This window comes from Coregonus lavaretus (assembly GCF_964263955.1).
Source record: "Coregonus lavaretus genome assembly, contig: HAP1_SCAFFOLD_822, whole genome shotgun sequence".
Taxonomy (NCBI): domain Eukaryota; kingdom Metazoa; phylum Chordata; class Actinopteri; order Salmoniformes; family Salmonidae; genus Coregonus; species Coregonus lavaretus.
The window spans coordinates 15,774-37,500 of NW_028160217.1; the positions used below are offsets into that span (position 1 = coordinate 15,774).

General features: G+C 37.9%; 1 protein-coding gene across 1 annotated transcript in view; it reads left to right on the forward strand.

The window, feature by feature from the left end:
- Positions 1-1,293: 1,293 nt before the first annotated feature.
- Positions 1,294-21,727, forward strand: part of LOC311122017 (voltage-dependent calcium channel subunit alpha-2/delta-3-like) — a gene marked incomplete at both ends in the record, with an annotated part of 100,024 nt that continues 79,590 nt past the window's right edge. Inside the window, 10 exons of the mRNA XM_084196445.1 lie at positions 1,294-1,365; positions 1,669-1,749; positions 2,566-2,640; positions 4,551-4,634; positions 18,471-18,542; positions 19,833-19,894; positions 19,990-20,057; positions 20,928-20,973; positions 21,104-21,201; positions 21,628-21,721. Of these exons, the coding sequence (XP_084052571.1) occupies positions 1,294-1,365; positions 1,669-1,749; positions 2,566-2,640; positions 4,551-4,634; positions 18,471-18,542; positions 19,833-19,894; positions 19,990-20,057; positions 20,928-20,973; positions 21,104-21,201; positions 21,628-21,721 (752 nt within the window). The remainder of the gene's footprint in view (positions 1,366-1,668; positions 1,750-2,565; positions 2,641-4,550; positions 4,635-18,470; positions 18,543-19,832; positions 19,895-19,989; positions 20,058-20,927; positions 20,974-21,103; positions 21,202-21,627; positions 21,722-21,727) is intronic.

A 21,727-nucleotide genomic window follows, 5' to 3' on the forward strand; every position in this document is an offset into this window, starting at 1 on the left:
GTAGTCTATCACAGTGCCATCCGTTTTGTCACCAAAGCCCCATATACTTCCCACCATTGTGACCTGTACGCTCTCATTGGCTGGCCCTCACTACATATTCGTCGCCAAACCCACTGGCTCCAGGTCATCTATAAATACCTTCTAGGCAAATCCCCGCCTTATCTTAGCTCATTGGTCACCATAGCAACACTCACCCGTAGTATGCGTTCCAGCAGGTATATCTCACTGGTCATCCCCAAAGCCAACACCTCCTTTGGCCGCCATTCCTTCCAGTTCTCTGCTGCCAATGACTGGAACGAACTGCAAAAATCTCTGAAGCTGGAGACACTTATCTTCCTCACTATCTTTAAGCATCAGTTGTCAGAGCAGCTTACCGATCACTGCACCTGTACACAGCCCATCTGTAATTATCCCACCCAACTACCTCATCCCCATATTGTTATTTACATACGTTATTTATTTTGCTCATTTGCACCCCAGTATCTCTATTTGCACATCATCTTCTGCACATCTATCACTCCAGTGTTAATACTAAATTATAATTGTAATTATTTTTGCACTATGGCCTATTTATTGCCTTACCTCCATAACTTACTACATTTGCACACACTGTATATAGATTTTCTATTGTGTTATTGACTGTACGTTTTGTTTATTCCATATGTAACTCTGTGTTGTTGTTGTTTTTACCGCACTGCATTGCTTTATCTTGGCCAGGTCGCAGTTGTAAATGAGAACTTGTTCTCAATTGGCTTACCTGGTTAAATAAAGGTGAAAAAAAATCAGCTGTTTCAAACTCTACTACAATCACAATATGTGAGATCACACAGTGCTTATTTGATTTCCAGCTGAAGGTTCACATACCCAGGCACTAACTGTCACTGACAGGACACAGGTAAATGGTAACTGGTTCTGCAACGGGGCTGTATTCATTAGTGCACACAGTAGCAAGCTGTAGCAAAATGTTTTGCAATGGAAAACAAGTGTATCTTATTGGATGAGTTCAGGTTAGTCCCTCCCCATTTTGGCCGTTTGCTTCCGTTTAGTTCCTTGTGAATACACCCCAGGTGTGACAACAGCAGAATGGCACTCTATCCTGACATCCACTGGCACTTCGTATTTTGTGTGATCACGTTGTATTCCAAAATGTGTCTGTGCTTTTTTCAGGACAGAATTCAAAGGTTATTGATGAACAATTTGGGTCTTCTTTCTTTCTTTCTTTCTTTCTTTCTTTCTTTCTTTCTTTCTTTCTTTCTTTCTTTCTTTCTTTCTTTCTTTCTTTCTTTCTTTCAGTTGGAGGATGGTCAGGGTCCTATTTTGATGACCACTGTTGCCATGCCTGTGTTCAGCACCAAGAATGAGACGGTGAGTACACACACACACACGCACACACAATGACACACACACACACACACACACAGACACAGACACAGACACAGACTCACACACACACACACACACACACACACACACACACAGACACAGACACAGACACAGACTCACACACACACACACACACACACACACACACACACACACACACACACACAGACACAGACACAGACACACACACACAGACACACACCACACACGCTTGACCAACAACTTTTCTTGATGTTACCTAAACGTTGTGTTGATCATTTCTGTATGTTGTGTGTATGTTTCCAGAGGAATAAAGGCATCCTGCTAGGCGTGGTTGGTACTGATGTTCCTGTCTCTGAGCTCCTCAAAACCATCCCCAAATATAAGGTACTGACCCTCCCCCAACTTCAGTCTTCAATGAAAATATCAGGATGATTAGAATGAGCTAACACATAGCACTTTTGATACTTTTACTGAATGTAACTGTGACAGAGCACTCAAGAACTGAAAGCACTAGCATTCAAATCAGAGATTGTTTGAACCTCCTGCCTCATACCTGATAATAGCATGTAATTGTAGCGTCTGTAGCCTTCTGTCTTTTTTATCTGGACCTCCGCTGGAGAACGGAGAAGTTGATTATTATTCTATAGGAGGGATGAGAGATTTAGATGTGGGATGTGTTTTGACATTTAAAAGCATGTTATTTAGTTCAGACCCCATTCACTGACAGGGTTGCGTCTGGAATAAGTGAAACACATGCGCGAACGCACGCACACACACACACACACACACACACACACACACACGCATGCACGCACACACACACACACACACACACACACACACACACACACACACACACACACACACACACACACACACACACACACACACACACACACACACACACACTCATTGAAAGCGACCACCTCCTTGTTTTATAGAAATTCAAATGAGTCACCGTGGAAATGAGATGATTCTGGCTCCAGAACATACAAAGAGCTTGATTACCCTCTTCATCACTTTTCATATTCATCTTTCAGTTTCTGTGTGTATATCTGCATGTGTGGGTTTTGGCATAGTTCCAAAACTGTTAGTTTATCTCTTCCCCTCTGTATGTATAATTGTGTGTGTGTGTCAATGTGCGTGTGCGTGTGCGTGTTTGTGTGTGTGCGTGCGTGCTCGTATATGTGTCTGTTGCAGCTGGGTATCCATGGTTACGCATTTGCCATAACTAACAACGGGTACATTCTGACCCACCCTGACCTCAGACCATTGGTGAGTATCACACTACATCTAATATCAACTAACCCTAACCCTAATTTCACTTAATATGATGAACTCGTAGCTCAGACAGCAACAAGATCTCACAGTTTGACACAGTTTGACTTCAGTATTCGACTTTGGTCCAGGGGTTTATCCAAATTTAGATAGATAAGGCAAATTCCTAATGGTAAAGGTAAGGGTTAAGTTCTGGGATAGGTTCAAATGCGACCCTCGGAGCTGGAGCTCGCGGCTTACGCCCATCCAACATCCCCATCCACAACGCACTAGCAAGCCACAAGTCTATTTTATGGTAATAGCACTCACTGTTGCCCCTAGTGGCCAGTTTTGAAGGTATCTCCCGACGTCCGGGTTACCTGGACGAATGTCGAATATCGCCTTGGATCTGAAGTGAACTGGCTGCAGACAAAGCTCCGCACTTAGAACAGCAGAGAGAGGGGCAGAACCTAGCACACACCAAATCACTGTCTAAACACACCTTTCAGATGTGTGTGTGAGGGGGAGGGGGGGAGAACAGGGAGGAAGGAGAGAGAGAGGTGGAGAACAGGTGAAGAGAGAGGAAGGAGAGAGAGAGGGGTAGAACAGGTGAAGAGAGAGGAAGGAGAGAGAGTGGGGGAGAACAAGTGAAGAGAGAGGACGGAGAGAGAGAGGGGGAGAACAGGTGAAGAGAGAGGAAGGAGAGAGAGAGGGGGAGAACAGGTGAAGAGAGAGGAAGGAGAAAGAGAGAGAGAGAGAGAGAGAGAGAGAGAGAGAGAGAGAGAGAGAGAGAGAGAGAGAGAGAGAGAGAGAGAGAGAGAAGATGGGGATAGAGGAGGAGAAAAGAGGATAATTGGGTAAAGGAAGAGATTGACAGGGCAGGAGGAGAGAGGAAGGATAGAGGGGAAGAGATGTAAACAAGGTTGGAGGAGAGAGGAAGGGGAGAGAGATATTGGAGGATGAGAGAGAAAGGAGAGGGAGGACAGGAGAGGGCTGGAGTGGAGGACAGGCAGACAGAGAGAGTAGTTAATAGATGTCTAATTAGAGACTGTAATGAACAGTGTTTAAGAGCTAATGAGGGGTAGGAGGCTGTCCTATCACTGACAGATGAATGGAGCAGGGTGATACACACACACACACACACACACACACACACACATACACACACACACACACACAGACACATACACAGTGTGTTATAGAAAGTGGACTAAAGACATTTGTCTGGCCAGAGGCTCTCTTCACTGACACAGAGGTGAACTGCTGTCATGTATTTCTAATAGCTTATATCAAACAGGCTCTCTGTAACCCAGGAGAGGTGAGGAGGAGAGATGAGGAGGAGAGGTGAGGAGGAGAGGAGAGGAAGAGAGGTGAGGAGGAGAGGAAGAGAGGAAGAGAGGAGTGGAGGAGAGGTATGGAAGAGAGGAAGAGAGGTAAGGAGGAGAGGAGAGGAAGAGAGGAGAGGTGAGGAAGAGAGGAGAGAAGAGAAGGAGAGGTGAGGAGGAGAGGAGAGGAGGGATCAGGGTAATTATGTCGAGTTAATGTCAACATTATGAAAGGGTCATGTCCACATCACTCTCTTGACTCTACTAATGATAATATCAATGTTAGATCATACACACCCAAGAGAGAGAGAGAAAGAGAGAGAGAGAGAGAGAGAGAGAGAGAGAGAGAGAGAGAGAGAGAGAGAGAGAGAGAGAGAGAGAGAGAGAGAGAGAGAGAGAGAGAGAGAGAGAGAGAGAGAGAGAGAGAGAGAGGATATGGTGAGGTAACAGTTTAGCCAACCACTAACCTGATTCACTCTTAGGCCCTAATCAATCAAATACAGATGAAGGGGTTGGGACTCATGCAGCATGGTTCATTTATACTAACGTGTGTGTGTGTGTGTGTGTATGTGTGTGTGTGTGTGTGTGTGTGTGTGTGCCTAGTATGAGGAGAGTAAGAAACGTAGGAAGCCCAACTACAGCAGTGTGGATCTGTCTGAGGTGGAATGGGAAGACAAGGACGACATAGTAAGACTCACTATTACTAACACCGCTGATGTATTCTATGAAACGTATTATCAATCAAATGTATTTATAAAGCCCTTTTTACATCAGCAGATGTCACAAAGTGCTATACAGAAACACAGCCTAAAACCCCAAACAGCAAGCAAAGCAGATGTAGAAGTACAGTGGCTAGGAAAAACTCCCTGGAAAGGCAGAAACCTAGGATGAAACCTAGAGAGGAACCAGGCTCTGAGGGGTGGCCAGTCCCCTTCTGGCTGTGCCGGGTGGAGATTATAACAGTACATGGCCATTAAGGCCAGATTTTTCTCCAAGATGTTCAAATGTTCATAGATGACCAGCAGGGTCAAATAATAATCACAGTTGTTGTAGAGGTTGCAACAGGTCTGTACACCAGGAGTAAATGTCACTTGGCTTTTCATAGCCGGGCATTTAGAGGTTGAAATAGCAGGTGCGGTAGAGAGAGAGTGAGAGAGTTGAAAACAGCAGGTCTGGGACAAGGTAGCACGTCCAGTGAACAGGTCAGGGTTCCATAGCCGCAGGCAGAAGAATGGAAACTGGAGCAGCAGCACGACCAGGTGGACTGGGGACAGCAAGAAGTCATCAGGCCAGGTAGTCCTGAGGCATGGTCCTAGGGCTCAGGTCTTCCGGGAGGGGAGGGAGAGAAGGAGAGAAAGAGAATTAGAGGGAGCATACTTCAATTCACACAGGACACCAGATAAGACAGGAGAATAACACCAGATATAACAGACTGACCCTAGCCCCCCGGCACATAGACTATTGCAACATAGATACACTTTTTGGTGAAAATTGATTATTTGTCTAAAAACATGCTGAGTACTCAGACTAGGTACTCAGACTTTAGACATACCATAACGCTTTCACAGGCTCCAAAACAATCTCTACACAATGTTCTCAGCTTTGCAAAGCCTGATGAAGACAATTCGTGACCTTGGGACATAAGGTTCTATCAGCGCAAATCATAGTTCTGCGATATTGAGCATGAGCGTTTCCACGTCCCAGATCTCAGAACAGTTTTTTAGTGAATTCTTCTTTCATAATCCATTAAGGTTCTCACCTTAAAGGTACCTAAAGTGCAGAGAATCAAAATCCAGATACTTTTATAAATCAGTTTCTTTAGGGGGTTGCTATCACAGATAGAACCTTATGGCTCTGAAATGGCAATCCAGGTTCAGCCCTATAGTTCTATCTGACACTTCTGAATTAGACATGTCCAGTTTTTAAGATGACTGTAGCTATTTCAATACACAAATTATAGAATAACACATCATCAAATACATTAAGAAATGTATTATGATCATCAGACGAACAACGATGTGACAACATCATTTACTTTAAGATTTCTGACAGTGTTGTATTTTTGCCATTATTCCTGGCTAGACTAGCCTAGACCATACTTAGTGGGAGATGGCAAAGACTTGTTATGATTGATCCGTCTGTATTTGTTCATGCTTGTGGTTGAATTTCAGATAGAACCTTATAGCGTCAAGTTCAAATGGGTTTATGCAGATATTTTTTCCTTTTTTTTTCAATTAAAATTTACTTTTTTCAAAAATCTAACTTCACAGAGATTTAAAGAACCATCTAAAGCGCAATTGTATGTAACTAACTCATTTTTGACAAAAATGTCAGATAGAACCTTATAGTCCCAGGGTCTCAAATTTACAGCTGTGAATGCTACATTTGTGAAAATGGGTGATTAAATAATCATATTCTGATCAATGTCTAATGGCATGTCCTGAGTTGTCCGTGAGCCGGTTTCTCAAAAGCATCTTAAAGGCTAAGTTCATCTATGGTTCTAATGATAAACTAGGATTCTATGGCTCTAATTATTAACTATGATCCTATGGTTCTAATGATGAACTAGGATCCTATGGTTCTAATGATGAACTAGGATCCTATGGTTCTAATGATGATCTATGATCCTATGGTTCTAATGGTGAACTATGATCCTATGGTTCTAATTATTAACTAGCATCCTATGGTTCTAATTATTAACTAGGATCCTATGGTACTAATTATTAACTATGATACCATGGTTCTAATTATTAACTATGATCCTATGGTTCTAATTATTAACTATGATCCTATGGTTCTAATGATGAACTAGGATCCTATGGTTCTAATGATGAACTAGGATCCTATGGTTCTAATTATTAACTAGGATCCTATGGTTCTAATTATTAACTAGGATCCTATGGTTCTAATTATTAACTAGGATCCCATGGTACAAATTATTAACTAGGATCCTATGGTTCTAATTATTAACTAGGATCCTATGGTTCTAATTATTAACTAGGATCCTATGGTTCTAATGATGAACTATGATCCTATGGTTCTAATGGTGAACTATGATCCTATGGTTCTAATGATGAACTATGATCCTATGGTTCTAATGATGAACTATGATCCTATGGTTCTAATGATAAACTATGATCCTATGGTTCTAATTATTAACTAGGATTCTATGGTTCTAATTATTAACTAGGATCCTATGGTTCTAATTATTAACTAGGATTCTATGGTTCTAATTATTAACTAGGATTGTATGGATCTAATGATGAACTAGGATTCTATGGTTCTAATGATGAACTAGGATTCTATGGTTCTAATGATGAATTAGGATTATATGGTTCTAATGATGAACTAGGATTCTATGGTTCTAATTATTAACTAGGATCCTTTGGTTCTAATGGTGAACTATGATCATATGGTTCTAATGATGAACTATGATCCAATGGTTCTAATGATGAACTAGGATCCTATGGTTCTAATTATTAACTAGGATCCTATGGTTCTAATGATAAACTAGGATTCTTTGGTTCTAATGATGAACTAGGATTATATGGTTCTATTGATGAACTAGGATTCTATGGTTCCAATTCTTAACTAGGATCCTATGGTTCTAATGGTGAACTATGATTATATGGTTCTAATGGTGAACTAGGATCCTATGGCTCTAATTATTAACTATGATTATATGGTTCTAATGGTGAACTAGGATCCTATGGCTCTAATTATTAACCAGGATCCTATGGTTCTAATGATGAACTATGATCCTATGGTTCTAATGATGAACTATGAATCTATGGTTCTAATTATTAACCTGGATCCTATGGTTCTAATGATGAACTATGATCATATGGTTCTAATTATTAACTAGGATCCTATGGTTCTAATTATTAACTAGGATCCTATGGCTCTAATTATTAACTATGATTCTATGGTTCTAATGTTGAACTAGGATCCTATGGTTCTAATGATGAACTATGATTCTATGGTTCTAATGATGAACTATGATCCAATGGTTCTAATGATGAACTATGATCCTATGGTTCTAATGATGAACTAGGATCCTATGGTTCTAATGATGAACTATGATCCTATGGTTCTAATGATGAACTATGATCCTATGGTTCTAATGGTGAACTATGATCCTATGGCTCTAATGATGAACTATGATCCTATGGTTCTAATGATGAACTATGATCCTATGGCTCTAATGATGAACTATGATCCTATGGTTCTAATGATGAACTATGATCATATGGTTCTAATGATGAACTATGATCCTATGGTTCAAATGGTGAACTATGATCCTATGGTTCTAATGGTGAACTGTGATCCTATGGCTCTAATGGTGAACTGTGATCCTATGGCTCTAATGATGAACTATGATCCTATGGTTCTAATGATGAACTATGATCATAGGGTTCTAATGATAAACTATGATCCTATGGTTCTAATGATGAACTATGATCCTATGGTTCTAATTATTAACTAGGATCCTATGGTTCTAATTATTAACTAGGATCCTATGGTTCTAATGATGATCTATGATCCTATGGTTCTAATGGTGAACTATGATCCTATGGTTCTAATTATTAACTAGGATCCTATGGTTCTAATGATGAACTTGGATCCTATGGTTCTAATTATTAACTAGGATCCTATGGTTCTAATGATGATCTATGATCCTATGGTTCTAATGGTGAACTATGATCCTATGGTTCTAATTATTAACTAGGATCCTATGGTTCTAATGATGAACTTGGATCCTATGGTTCTAATTATTAACTAGGATCCTATTGTTCTAATTATTAACTAGGATCCTATGGTTCTAATTATTAACTAGGATCCTATGGTTCTAATTATTAACTAGGATCCTATGGTTCTAATTATTAACTAGGATCCTATGGTTCTAATTATTAACTAGGATCCTATGGTTCTAATGATGAACTATGATCCTATGGTTCTAATGGTGAACTATGATCCTATGGTTCTAATGATGAACTATGATCTTATGGTTCTAATGATGAACTATGATCCTATGGTTCTAATGATAAAATATGATCCTATGGTTCTAATTATTAACTAGGATTCTATGGTTCTAATTATTAACTAGGATTCTATGGTTCTAATTATTAACTAGGATCCTATGGTTCTAATTATTAACTAGGATTCTATGGTTCTAATTCTTAACTAGGATTCTATGGATCTAATGATGAACTAGGATTCTATGGTTCTAATGATGAACTATGATCCTATGGTTCTAATGATGAACTAGGACCCTATGGCTCTAATGATAAACTATGATCCTATGGTTCTAATGATGAACTATGATCCTATGGTTCTAATTGTGAACTGTGATCCTATGGCTCTAATGATGAACTATGATCCTATGGTTCTAATGATAAACTATGATCCTATGGTTCTAATGATGAACTATGAATCTATGGTTCTAATTATTAACTAGGATCCTATGATTCTATTGATGAACTATAATCCTATGGTTCTAATTATTAACTAGGATCCTATGGTTCTAATTATTAACTAGGATCCTATGGTTCTAATGATGATCTATGATCCTATGATTCTAATGGTGAACTATGATCCTATGGTTCTAATTATTAACTAGGATCCTATGTTTCTAATGATAAACTATGATCCTATGGTTCTAATTATTAACTAGGATCCTATAGTTCTAATTATTAACTAGGATCCTATGGTTCTAATTATTAACTAGGATCCTATGGTACTAATTATTAACTAGGATCCTATGGTTCTAATTATTAACTAGGATCCTATGGTTCTAATTATTAACTAGGATCCTAAGGTTCTAATTATTAACTAGGGTCCTATGGTTCTAATTATTAACTAGGATCCTATGGTTCTAATGATGAACTAGGATTATATGGTTCTAAGGATGAACTAGGATTATATGATTCTAATGATGAACTAGGATTCTATGGTTCTAATGTTAAACTAGGATTCTATGGTTCTAATGATGAACTAGGATTCTATGGTTCCAATTATTAACTAGGATCCTATGGTTCTAATGGTGAACTAGGATCCTATGGTTCTAATGGTGAACTAGTATCCTATGGCTCTAATTATTAACTAGGATCCTATGGTTCTAATGATGAACTATGATCCTATGGTTCTAATGATGAACTATGAATCTATGGTTCTAATTATTAACTAGGATCCTATGGTTCTAATGATGAACTATGATCCTATGGTTCTAATTATTAACTAGGATCCTATGGTTCTAATTATTAACTAGGATCCTATGGCTCTAATTATTAACTAGGATTCTATGGTTCTAATGGTGAACTAGGATCCTATGGTTCTAATGATGAACTATGATCCTATGGTTCTAATGATGAACTATGATCCTATGGTTCTAATGATGAACTATGATCCTATGGTTCTAATGATGAACTAGGATCCTATGGCTCTAATGATAAACTATGATCCTATGGTTCTAATGATGAACTATGATCCTATGGTTCTAATGATAAACTATGATCCTATGGTTCTAATGATGAACTATGATCCTATGGTTCTAATGATGAACTATGATCCTATGGTTCTAATTATTAACTAGGATCCTATGGTTCTAATTATTAACTAGGATCCTATGGTTCTAATGATGATCTATGATCCTATGGTTCTAATGGTGAACTATGATCCTATGGTTCTAATTATTAACTAGGATCCTATGGTTCTAATGATGAACTTGGATCCTATGGTTCTAATTATTAACTAGGATCCTATGGTTCTAATGATGATCTATGATCCTATGGTTCTAATGGTGAACTATGATCCTATGGTTCTAATTATTAACTAGGATCCTATGGTTCTAATGATGAACTTGGATCCTATGGTTCTAATTATTAACTAGGATCCTATTGTTCTAATTATTAACTAGGATCCTATGGTTCTAATTATTAACTAGGATGCTGTGGTTCTAATTATTAACTAGGATCCTATGGTTCTAATTATTAACTAGGATCCTATGGTTCTAATTATTAACTAGGATCCTATGGTTCTAATGATGAACTATGATCCTATGGTTCTAATGGTGAACTATGATCCTATGGTTCTAATGATGAACTATGATCTTATGGTTCTAATGATGAACTATGATCCTATGGTTCTAATGATAAAATATGATCCTATGGTTCTAATTATTAACTAGGATTCTATGGTTCTAATTATTAACTAGGATTCTATGGTTCTAATTATTAACTAGGATCCTATGGTTCTAATTATTAACTAGGATTCTATGGTTCTAATTCTTAACAAGGATTCTATGGATCTAATGATGAACTAGGATTCTATGGTTCTAATGATGAACTATGATCCAATGGTTCTAATGATGAACTTGGACCCTATGGCTCTAATGATAAACTATGATCCTATGGTTCTAATGATGAACTATGATCCTATGGTTCTAATTGTGAACTGTGATCCTATGGCTCTAATGATGAACTATGATCCTATGGTTCTAATGATAAACTATGATCCTATGGTTCTAATGATGAACTATGAATCTATGGTTCTAATTATTAACTAGGATCCTATGATTCTATTGATGAACTATAATCCTATGGTTCTAATTATTAACTAGGATCCTATGGTTCTAATTATTAACTAGGATCCTATGGTTCTAATGATTATCTATGATCCTATGATTCTAATGGTGAACTATGATCCTATGGTTCTAATTATTAACTAGGATCCTATGTTTCTAATGATAAACTATGATCCTATGGTTCTAATTATTAACTAGGATCCTATAGTTCTAATTATTAACTAGGATCCTATGGTTATAATTATTAACTAGGATCCTATGGTACTAATTATTAACTAGGATCCTATGGTTCTAATTATTAACTAGGATCCTATGGTTCTAATTATTAACTAGGATCCTAAGGTTCTAATTATTAACTAGGGTCCTATGGTTCTAATTATTAACTAGGATCCTATGGTTCTAATGATGAACTAGGATTCTATGGTTCTAAGGATGAACTAGGATTATATGGTTCTAATGATGAACTAGGATTCTATGGTTCTAATGTTAAACTAGGATTCTATGGTTCTAATGATGAACTAGGATTCTATGGTTCCAATTATTAACTAGGATCCTATGGTTCTAATGGTGAACTAGGATCCTATGGTTCTAATGGTGAACTAGTATCCTATGGCTCTAATTATTAACTAGGATCCTATGGTTCTAATGATGAACTATGATCCTATGGTTCTAATGATGAACTATGAATCTATGGTTCTAATTATTAACTAGGATCCTATGGTTCTAATGATGAACTATGATCCTATGGTTCTAATTATTAACTAGGATCCTATGGTTCTAATTATTAACTAGGATCCTATGGCTCTAATTATTAACTAGGATTCTATGGTTCTAATGGTGAACTAGGATCTTATGGTTCTAATGATGAACTATGATCCTATGGTTCTAATGATGAACTATGATCCTATGGTTCTAATGATGAACTATGATCCTATGGTTCTAATGATGAACTAGGATCCTATGGCTCTAATGATAAACTATGATCCTATGGTTCTAATGATGAACTATGATCCTATGGTTCTAATGATAAACTATGATCCTATGGTTCTAATGATGAACTATGATCCTATGGTTCTAATGATGAACTATGATCCTATGGTTCTAATTATTAACTAGGATCCTATGGTTCTAATTATTAACTAGGATCCTATGGTTCTAATGATGATCTATGATCCTATGGTTCTAATGGTGAACTATGATCCTATGGTTCTAATTATTAACTAGGATCCTATGGTTCTAATGATGAACTTGGATCCTATGGTTCTAATTATTAACTAGGATCCTATGGTTCTAATGATGATCTATGATCCTATGGTTCTAATGGTGAACTATGATCCTATGGTTCTAATTATTAACTAGGATCCTATGGTTCTAATGATGAACTTGGATCCTATGGTTCTAATTATTAACTAGGATCCTATTGTTCTAATTATTAACTAGGATCCTATGGTTCTAATTATTAACTAGGATCCTATGGTTCTAATTATTAACTAGGATCCTATTGTTCTAATTATTAACTAGGATCCTATGGTTCTAATTATTAACTAGGATCCTATGGTTCTAATGATGAACTATGATCCTATGGTTCTAATGGTGAACTATGATCCTATGGTTCTAATGATGAACTATGATCTTATGGTTCTAATGATGAACTATGATCCTATGGTTCTAATGATAAAATATGATCCTATGGTTCTAATTATTAACTAGGATTCTATGGTTCTAATTATTAACTAGGATTCTATGGTTCTAATTATTAACTAGGATCCTATGGTTCTAATTATTAACTAGGATTCTATGGTTCTAATTCTTAACTAGGATTCTATGGATCTAATGATGAACTAGGATTCTATTGTTCTAATGATGAACTATGATCCAATGGTTCTAATGATGAACTAGGACCCTTTGGTTCTAATGATGAACTATGATCCTATGGTTCTAATTGTGAACTGTGATCCTATGGCTCTAATGATGAACTATGATCCTATGGTTCTAATGATAAACTATGATCCTATGGTTCTAATGATGAACTATGAATCTATGGTTATAATTATTAACTAGGATCCTATGATTCTATTGATGAACTATAATCCTATGGTTCTAATTATTAACTAGGATCCTATGGTTCTAATTATTAACTAGGATCCTATGGTTCTAATGATGATCTATGATCCTATGATTCTAATGGTGAACTATGATCCTATGGTTCTAATTATTAACTAGGATCCTATGTTTCTAATGATAAACTATGATCCTATGGTTCTAATTATTAACTAGGATCCTATGGTTCTAATTATTAACTAGGATCCTATGGTACTAATTATTAACTAGGATCCTATGGTTCTAATTATTAACTAGGATCCTATGGTTCTAATTATTAACTAGGATCCTAAGGTTCTAATTATTAACTAGGGTCCTATGGTTCTAATTATTAACTAGGATCCTATGGTTCTAATTATTAACTAGGATCCTATGGTACTAATTATTAACTAGGATCCTATGGTTCTAATTATTAACTAGGATCCTATGGTTCTAATTATTAACTAGGATCCTAAGGTTCTAATTATTAACTAGGGTCCTATGGTTCTAATTATTAACTAGGATCCTATGGTTCTAATGATGAACTAGGATTCTATGGTTCTAAGGATGAACTAGGATTATATGGTTCTAATGATGAACTAGGATTCTATGGTTCTAATGTTAAACTAGGATTCTATGGTTGTAATGATGAACTAGGATTCTATGGTTCCAATTATTAACTAGGATCCTATGGTTCTAATGGTGAACTAGGATCCTATGGTTCTAATGGTGAACTAGTATCCTATGGCTCTAATTATTAACTAGGATCCTATGGTTCTAATGATGAACTATGATCCTATGGTTCTAATGATGAACTATGAATCTATGGTTCTAATTATTAACTAGGATCCTATGGTTCTAATGATGAACTATGATCCTATGGTTCTAATTATTAACTAGGATCCTATGGTTCTAATTATTAACTAGGATCCTATGGCTCTAATTATTAACTAGGATTCTATGGTTCTAATGGTGAACTAGGATCCTATGGTTCTAATGATGAACTATGATCCTATGGTTCTAATGATGAACTATGATCCTATGGTTCTAATGATGAACTATGATCCTATGGTTCTAATGATGAACTAGGATCCTATGGCTCTAATGATAAACTATGATCCTATGGTTCTAATGATGAACTATGATCCTATGGTTCTAATGGTGAACTAGGATCCTATGGCTCTAATGATGAACTATGATCCTATGGTTCTAATGATGAACTATGATCCTATGGTTCTAATGATGAACTATGATCCTATGGTTCTAATGGTGAACTATGATCCTATGTTTCTAGTGGTGAACTGTGATCCTATGGCTCTAATGATGAACTATGATCCTATGGTTCTAATGATGAACTATGATCCTATGGTTCTAATGGTGAACTGTGATCCTATGGCTCTAATGATGAACTATGATCCTATGGTTCTAATGATGAACTATGATCCTATGGTTCTAATGATAAACTATGATCCTATGGTTCTAATGATGAACTATTAATCTATGGTTCTAATTATTAACTAGGATCCTATGATTCTAATGATGAACTATGATCCTATGGTTCTAATTATTAACTAGGATCCTATGGTTCTAATTATTAAATAGGATCCTATGGCTCTAATTATTAACTATGATTCTATGGTTCTAATGGTGAACTAGGATCCTATGGTTCTAATGATGAACTATGATTCTATGGTTCTAATGATGAACTATGATCCTATGAATCTAATGATGAACTATGATCCTATGGTTCTAATGATGAACTATGATCCAATGGTTCTAATGATGAACTATGATCCTATGGTTCTAATGATGAACTATGATCCTATGGTTCTAATGATGAACTATGATCCTATGAATCTAATGATGAACTATGATCCTATGGTTCTAATGATGAACTATGATCCAATGGTTCTAATGATAAACTATGATCCTATGGTTCTATTTATTAACTATGATCCTATGGTTCTAATGGTGAACTAGGATCGTATGGCTCTAATGATGAACTATGATCCTATGGTTCTAATGATGAACTATGATCCTATGGTTCTAATGATGAACTATGATCCTATGGTTCTAATGATGAACTATGATCCTATGGTTCTAATTATAAACTAAGATCCTTTGGTAATAATGATTAACTGGGATCCTATGGTTCTAATTATTAACTATGATCATATGGTTCTAATTATTAACTATGATCCTATGGTTATAATGATGAACTATGATCCTATGGTTCTAATTATTAACTAGGATCCTATGGTTATAATTATTAACTAGGATCCTATTGTTCTAATTATTAACTATGATCCTATGGTTCTAATGATGAACTATGATCCTATGGTTCTAATTTTTAACTAGGATCCTATGGTTCTAATTATTAACTAGGATCCTATGGCTCTAATTATTAACTATGATTCTATGGTTCTAATGGTGAACTAGGATCGTATGGTTCTAATGATGAACTATGATTATATGGTTCTAATGATGAACTATGATCATATGGTTCTAATGATGAACTATGATCCTTTGTAAAGTGGTTATCCCACTGGCTATAGGGTGAACGCACCAATTTGCGAGTCGCTCTGGCTAAGAGCGTCTGCTAAATGACGTTAATGTGCCCTTGAGCAAGGCACTTAACCCTAATTGCTCCTGTAAGTCGCTCTGGATAAGAGCGTCTGCTAAATGACTAAAATGTAAAATGTAAAATGTAATGATCCTATGGTTCTAATGATAAACTATGATCCTATGGTTCTAATGATGAACTATGATCCTATGGTTCTAATGGTGAACTAGGATCCTATGGCTCTAATGATGAACTATGATCCTATGGTTCTAATGATGAACTATGATCCTATGGTTCTAATGATGAACTATGATCCTATGGTTCTAATGGTGAACTATGATCCTATGGTTCTAATGGTGAACTGTGATCCTATGGCTCTAATGATGAACTATGATCCTATGGTTCTAATGATGAACTATGATCCTATGGTTCTAATGGTGAACTGTGATCCTATGGCTCTAATGATGAACTATGATCCTATGGTTCTAATGATGAACTATGATCCTATGGTTTAATGATAAACTATGATCATATGGTTCTAATGATGAACTATGAATCTATGGTTCTAATTATTAACTAGCATCCTATGATTCTAATGATGAACTATGATCCTATGGTTCTAATTATTAACTAGGATCCTATGGTTCTAATTATTAACTAGGATCCTATGGCTCTAATTATTAACTATGATTCTATGGTTCTAATGGTGAACTAGGATCCTATGGTTCTAATGATGAACTATGATCCAATGGTTCTAATGATAAACTATGATCCTATGGTTCTAATTATTAACTATGATCCTATGGTTCTAATGGTGAACTATGATCCTATGGTTCTAATGATGAACTATGATCCTATGGTTCTAATGATAAACTATGGTCCTATGGTTCTAATTATTAACTATGATCCTATGGTTCTAATTATTAACTATGATCCTATGGTTCTAATGATGAACTATGATCTGATGGTTCTAATTATTAACTAGGATCCTATGGTTATAATTATTAACTAGGAGCCTATGGTTCTAATTATTAACTAGAATCCTATGGTTCTAATTATTAACTAGGATCCTATGGTTCAAATTATTAACTAGGATCCTATGGTTCTAATGATGAACTATGATCCGATGGTTCTAATTATTAACTAGGATCCTATGATCCTAATGGTGAACTAGGATCCTATGGTTCTAATGATGAACTATGATCCGATGGTTCTAATGATGAACTATGATCCTATGGTTCTAATGGTGAACTAGGATCCTATGGTTCTAATGATGTACTATGATCCTATGGTTCTAATGATGAACTATGATCCTATGGTTCTAATGGTGAACTATGATCCTATGGTTCTAATGATGAACTATGATCCTATGGTTCAAATGATGAACTATGATCCTATGGTTCTAATTATTAACTATGATCCTATGGTTCTAATGATGAACTAGGATCCTATGGTTCTAATGGTGAACTATGATCCTATGGCTCTAATGATGAACTATGATCAAATGGCTCTAATGGTGAACTATGATCCTATGGTTCTAATGATGAACTATGATCCTATGGTTCTAATGATGAACTATGATCCTATGGTTCTAATGATGAACTATGATCCTATGGCTCTAATGATGAACTTAGCCTTAAGATGCTTTTGGGAAACCGGACCCTGGTCCTTTGTGGTTTACCTACAGGTAACTGCCAAAATAAAGGCAACACCAACATAAAGTGTCTTAATAGGGCGTTGGGTCACCACAAACCAGAACAATTTCAATGCACCTTGGCATAGATTCTACAAGTGCCTGGAACTCTATTGGAGGGATGCAACACCATTCTTCCATGAGAAATTCCATAATTTGGTGTTTTGTTTATGGTGGTTGAAAACGCTGTCTCAGGTGCCACTCCAGAATCTTCCAGTGTTCAATTGGGTTGAGATCTGGTGACTGAGACAGCCATGGCATATGGTTTACATCGTTTTCATACTCATCAAACCATTTAGTGACCACTCGTGCCCTGTGGATGGGGGCATTGTCATCCTATGGGGGCATAGCCATGGTACCAAAATAATGGCCTAAATAATGGTCTGCCCAGCATTTTTATACATGGCCCTAAGCATGATGGGATGTCAATTGCTTAATTAACTCAGGAATCACACCTGTGTGGAAGCACATGCTTTCAATATGCTTTTTATTCCTAATTTACTCAAGTGTTTCCTTTATTTTGGCAGTTACCTGTATGAGCTCAGTTATACATTCTGTGAGTGTGAACTCTGTGACTGTGATGGACTGTCTGTTCTGTGTCTCTAGCTGCGAAATGCCATGGTAAACAGGAAGACTGGCACCTTCTCCATGGAGGTAAAGAAGACTGTGGACAAAGGGGTAAGTGTGTGTGTGTGTGTGTGTGTGTGTGTGTGTGTGTGTGTGTGTGTGTGTGTGTGTGTGTGTGTGTGTGTGTGTGTGTGTGTGCGTCCATGCGTGTGCGTGTGTGCGTGTGCGTGCATGTGTGTTATTGTGTGTGTGTGTGTGTGTGCGTGTGTGTGTGAGTATGGGTGTGTGTGTGTGCATGTGAGCATCATATCACTACATTACAATGTCAACAACCCTAACCAGGGATAGGTTTAAAAAGCCAAGCTTTACTGTTGTGGTCCAGATTGTGCATTTCATACACACTTCTTCTGATGTGTTGCACATTCTTACACACACACACATACACACACACACACACACACACACACACACACTCACTCACATGTACCAATTGAGAAGGAGTCTGGGGATGGCAGAGCAAACAATCAGCAGGGGTGCTGTACTGTGCCAGGAGATTCATTCACCCCTGTGCCCCCACTGATGACACACACACACACACTGGGGCTGCAGTCGGAGTGTGTCAGAGAGTGTGTGTATGTGTGTGTGTGAATGTGTGTGTGTGTGTGTGTGTGTGTAACTGTGCGACTCTTCTTATCTCTACTGAGCACATGTTGCTAAATCTGAGAGCGACAGCAGCCCAGTGATTCCCTTTTTTACCGCTCCTCTGTGTGTCTGTGTGTGTCTGTGGGTGTATGTCTGTGTGTGTCTGTGTGTGTGTGTGTCTGTATGTATGTGTGTGTGTGTGTGTGTGTGTGTCTGTGTGTGTGTGTGTGTCTCTGTGTGTGTGTGTATGTCTGTGTGTGTGTGTGTGTGTGTGTGTGTGTGCGTACGTGTATTTATAGTTAAACTGGCTAAATACTAAACCACACACTCAGCGGACAGATGGCACTCCCCTTCTTCCCTGGTCTCTCTGGCTCTTCTGGTCAACCAATGTAATAATACATGCCATTTAGCATGTAACTTTTATTCAAAATGACTTACTGTCATGCGTGCATACATTTTACGTATCGGTGGTCTGGGAATTGAACCCACAGTCCTGGCGTTGCAAGCGCCATGCTCTAACAACTGAGCCATTCAGGACAACATTATCTATGGGAATAACATTACATATAGCTAGTGCACATCTGTAAGATATAGTTGTTTCTCTAGAGCAAACACCCAGCCTACCACTAGAGGGAGCCAGATAAGAGGGAATAAAGCTAGGCTGTATGCCATTGGAATGGAGTGAAGTTGTGTGTATGAACGTTTTAGACATTACAAATACGATGTCTATAATGATGTGTGTTTGTTTGTGTGTTTCAGAAGCGTGTGCTGGTACTGCATAATGATTACTACTACACTGACATCAAGGGAACCCCCTTCAGGTGAGGCCATGTAGCTAGATCATTCTATGCTGTTCTGTTATCTTCTAGCAAAAATTGTGTGTATACAGGTCTCTCATAGAGGTGTGTGTTTTCAGTCTAGGGGTAGCCCTGTCCAGAGGCCATGGGAAATATTTCTTCAGAGGAAACGTCACTGTAGAAGAAGGTAGACATACTTTTTTATTTCCTGTCCGCTTTGTCCCTCTGTTACTCCCTCTCTCTCTCTCTCTCTCTCTCTCTCTCTCTCTCTCTCTCTCTCTCTCTCTCTCTCTCTCTCTCTCTCTCTCTCTCTCTCTCTCTTCTCTCTCTCTCTCTCTCTCTCTCTCTCTCTCTCTCTCTCCCTCTCTCTCCCCTTATCTCTCTCTCCCTCCCCCCCCTCTCTCTCTCTCTCTCTCTCTCTCTCTCTCTCTCTCTCTCTCTCTCTCTCTCTCTCTCTCTCTCTCCCTCCCTTTATTTCTCCCTCTCTCTCTCCCCTTATCTCTCTCTCCCTCCCCGCCCCCTCTCTCTCTCTCTTACTTTCTCTCCCTCCCATGTTTTTCCTCCATCATGTGTATTCCCTGTGCTCCATGCCCAGTATCATGTGTGTTAATATTCATGCTGACTCTAAGCATGTCTTTATAAACACGTGTCTCGCGTGGAGCCCTGGGAGCATGACTTGGCTCTTACTGCTCCAGTCAGTCCTGTCAGAGCGACTCAGGAGAGTCATTTTTCACCAGACACACACAGGACATGAATTATAAATGAAAGTAGAGCTGAAAACCAGAGTTTTAGTCCATCTAATGCTTAAAGTGGAATGAAAAAGGTATCGGTATGGGCTCAAATCGGCCCATACCGCTTTTCTTATTTCAGAGCCAGTATTCTGAAAGAGATGATGATACTTAAGCAGTATGGTATTTGTGGTGGCAGCTCTGTGTACCAGTCAACAGCGGCCCGTTCCTACCACTGTCCCTATCATTTTAGTTGTTTAATAGAGTGTTCCCTTCAGGGGGTTGTGGGGGTTTCTCTCTTTAGACTAACATCTATTGGTCTTTTCTAGGTCTTCATGATCTGGAGCACCCTGATGTAGAACTAGCAGATGAATGGTAGGAACACAATGTGTGTGTGTGTGTGTATGTGTGTGTGTGTTTAGTTAGAGTGTGTGTGTGTGTGTGTGTGTGTTGTAACAGCGTGTGTGTGTGTTGTAACAGTACTGTGTGTGTGTTTCCACTGCAGGACATACTGTGACACAGATGAGCACCCAGAGCATCGGTACCTGTCTCAGATAGAAGCCATCAAACTCTACCTCAGTGGACGAGAACCACACCTTAAATGTAAGTCCCTCCCTCCATTCACTCTCTCTCTCCATCCTACACTCATCTACCTGACTTCAAATGCCTTACTGGTCCTTTTACTTGTCTATCTGACACCTCAGTTTTGTCTCACTTCTGTTCTGTTCGATTCTGTTCGATTCTGTTCGGTTCTATTATTTTCTATTCTATTCTATTCTGTTCCATTCTGTTCCATTCTGTTCCATTCGATTCTATTCTATTCTATTCTGTTCTATTCTGTTCTATTCTGTTCTATTCTATTCTGTTCTATTCTGTTCTATTCTATTCTATTCTGTTCTATTATATTATGTGCTATTCTATTCTGTTCTGTTCTATTCTGTCTATTCTGTTATATTCTATTGTGTTCTATTCTATTCTGTTCTGTTCTGTTCTATTCTGTCTATTCTATTGTATTGTATTCTATTCTAGGTGATAAGGAACTGATCCAGGAGGTGCTGTTTGATGCCGTGGTAACAGCTCCTCTAGAGGCCTACTGGACCAGCCTGGTACTCAACAAGTCAGAGTATGT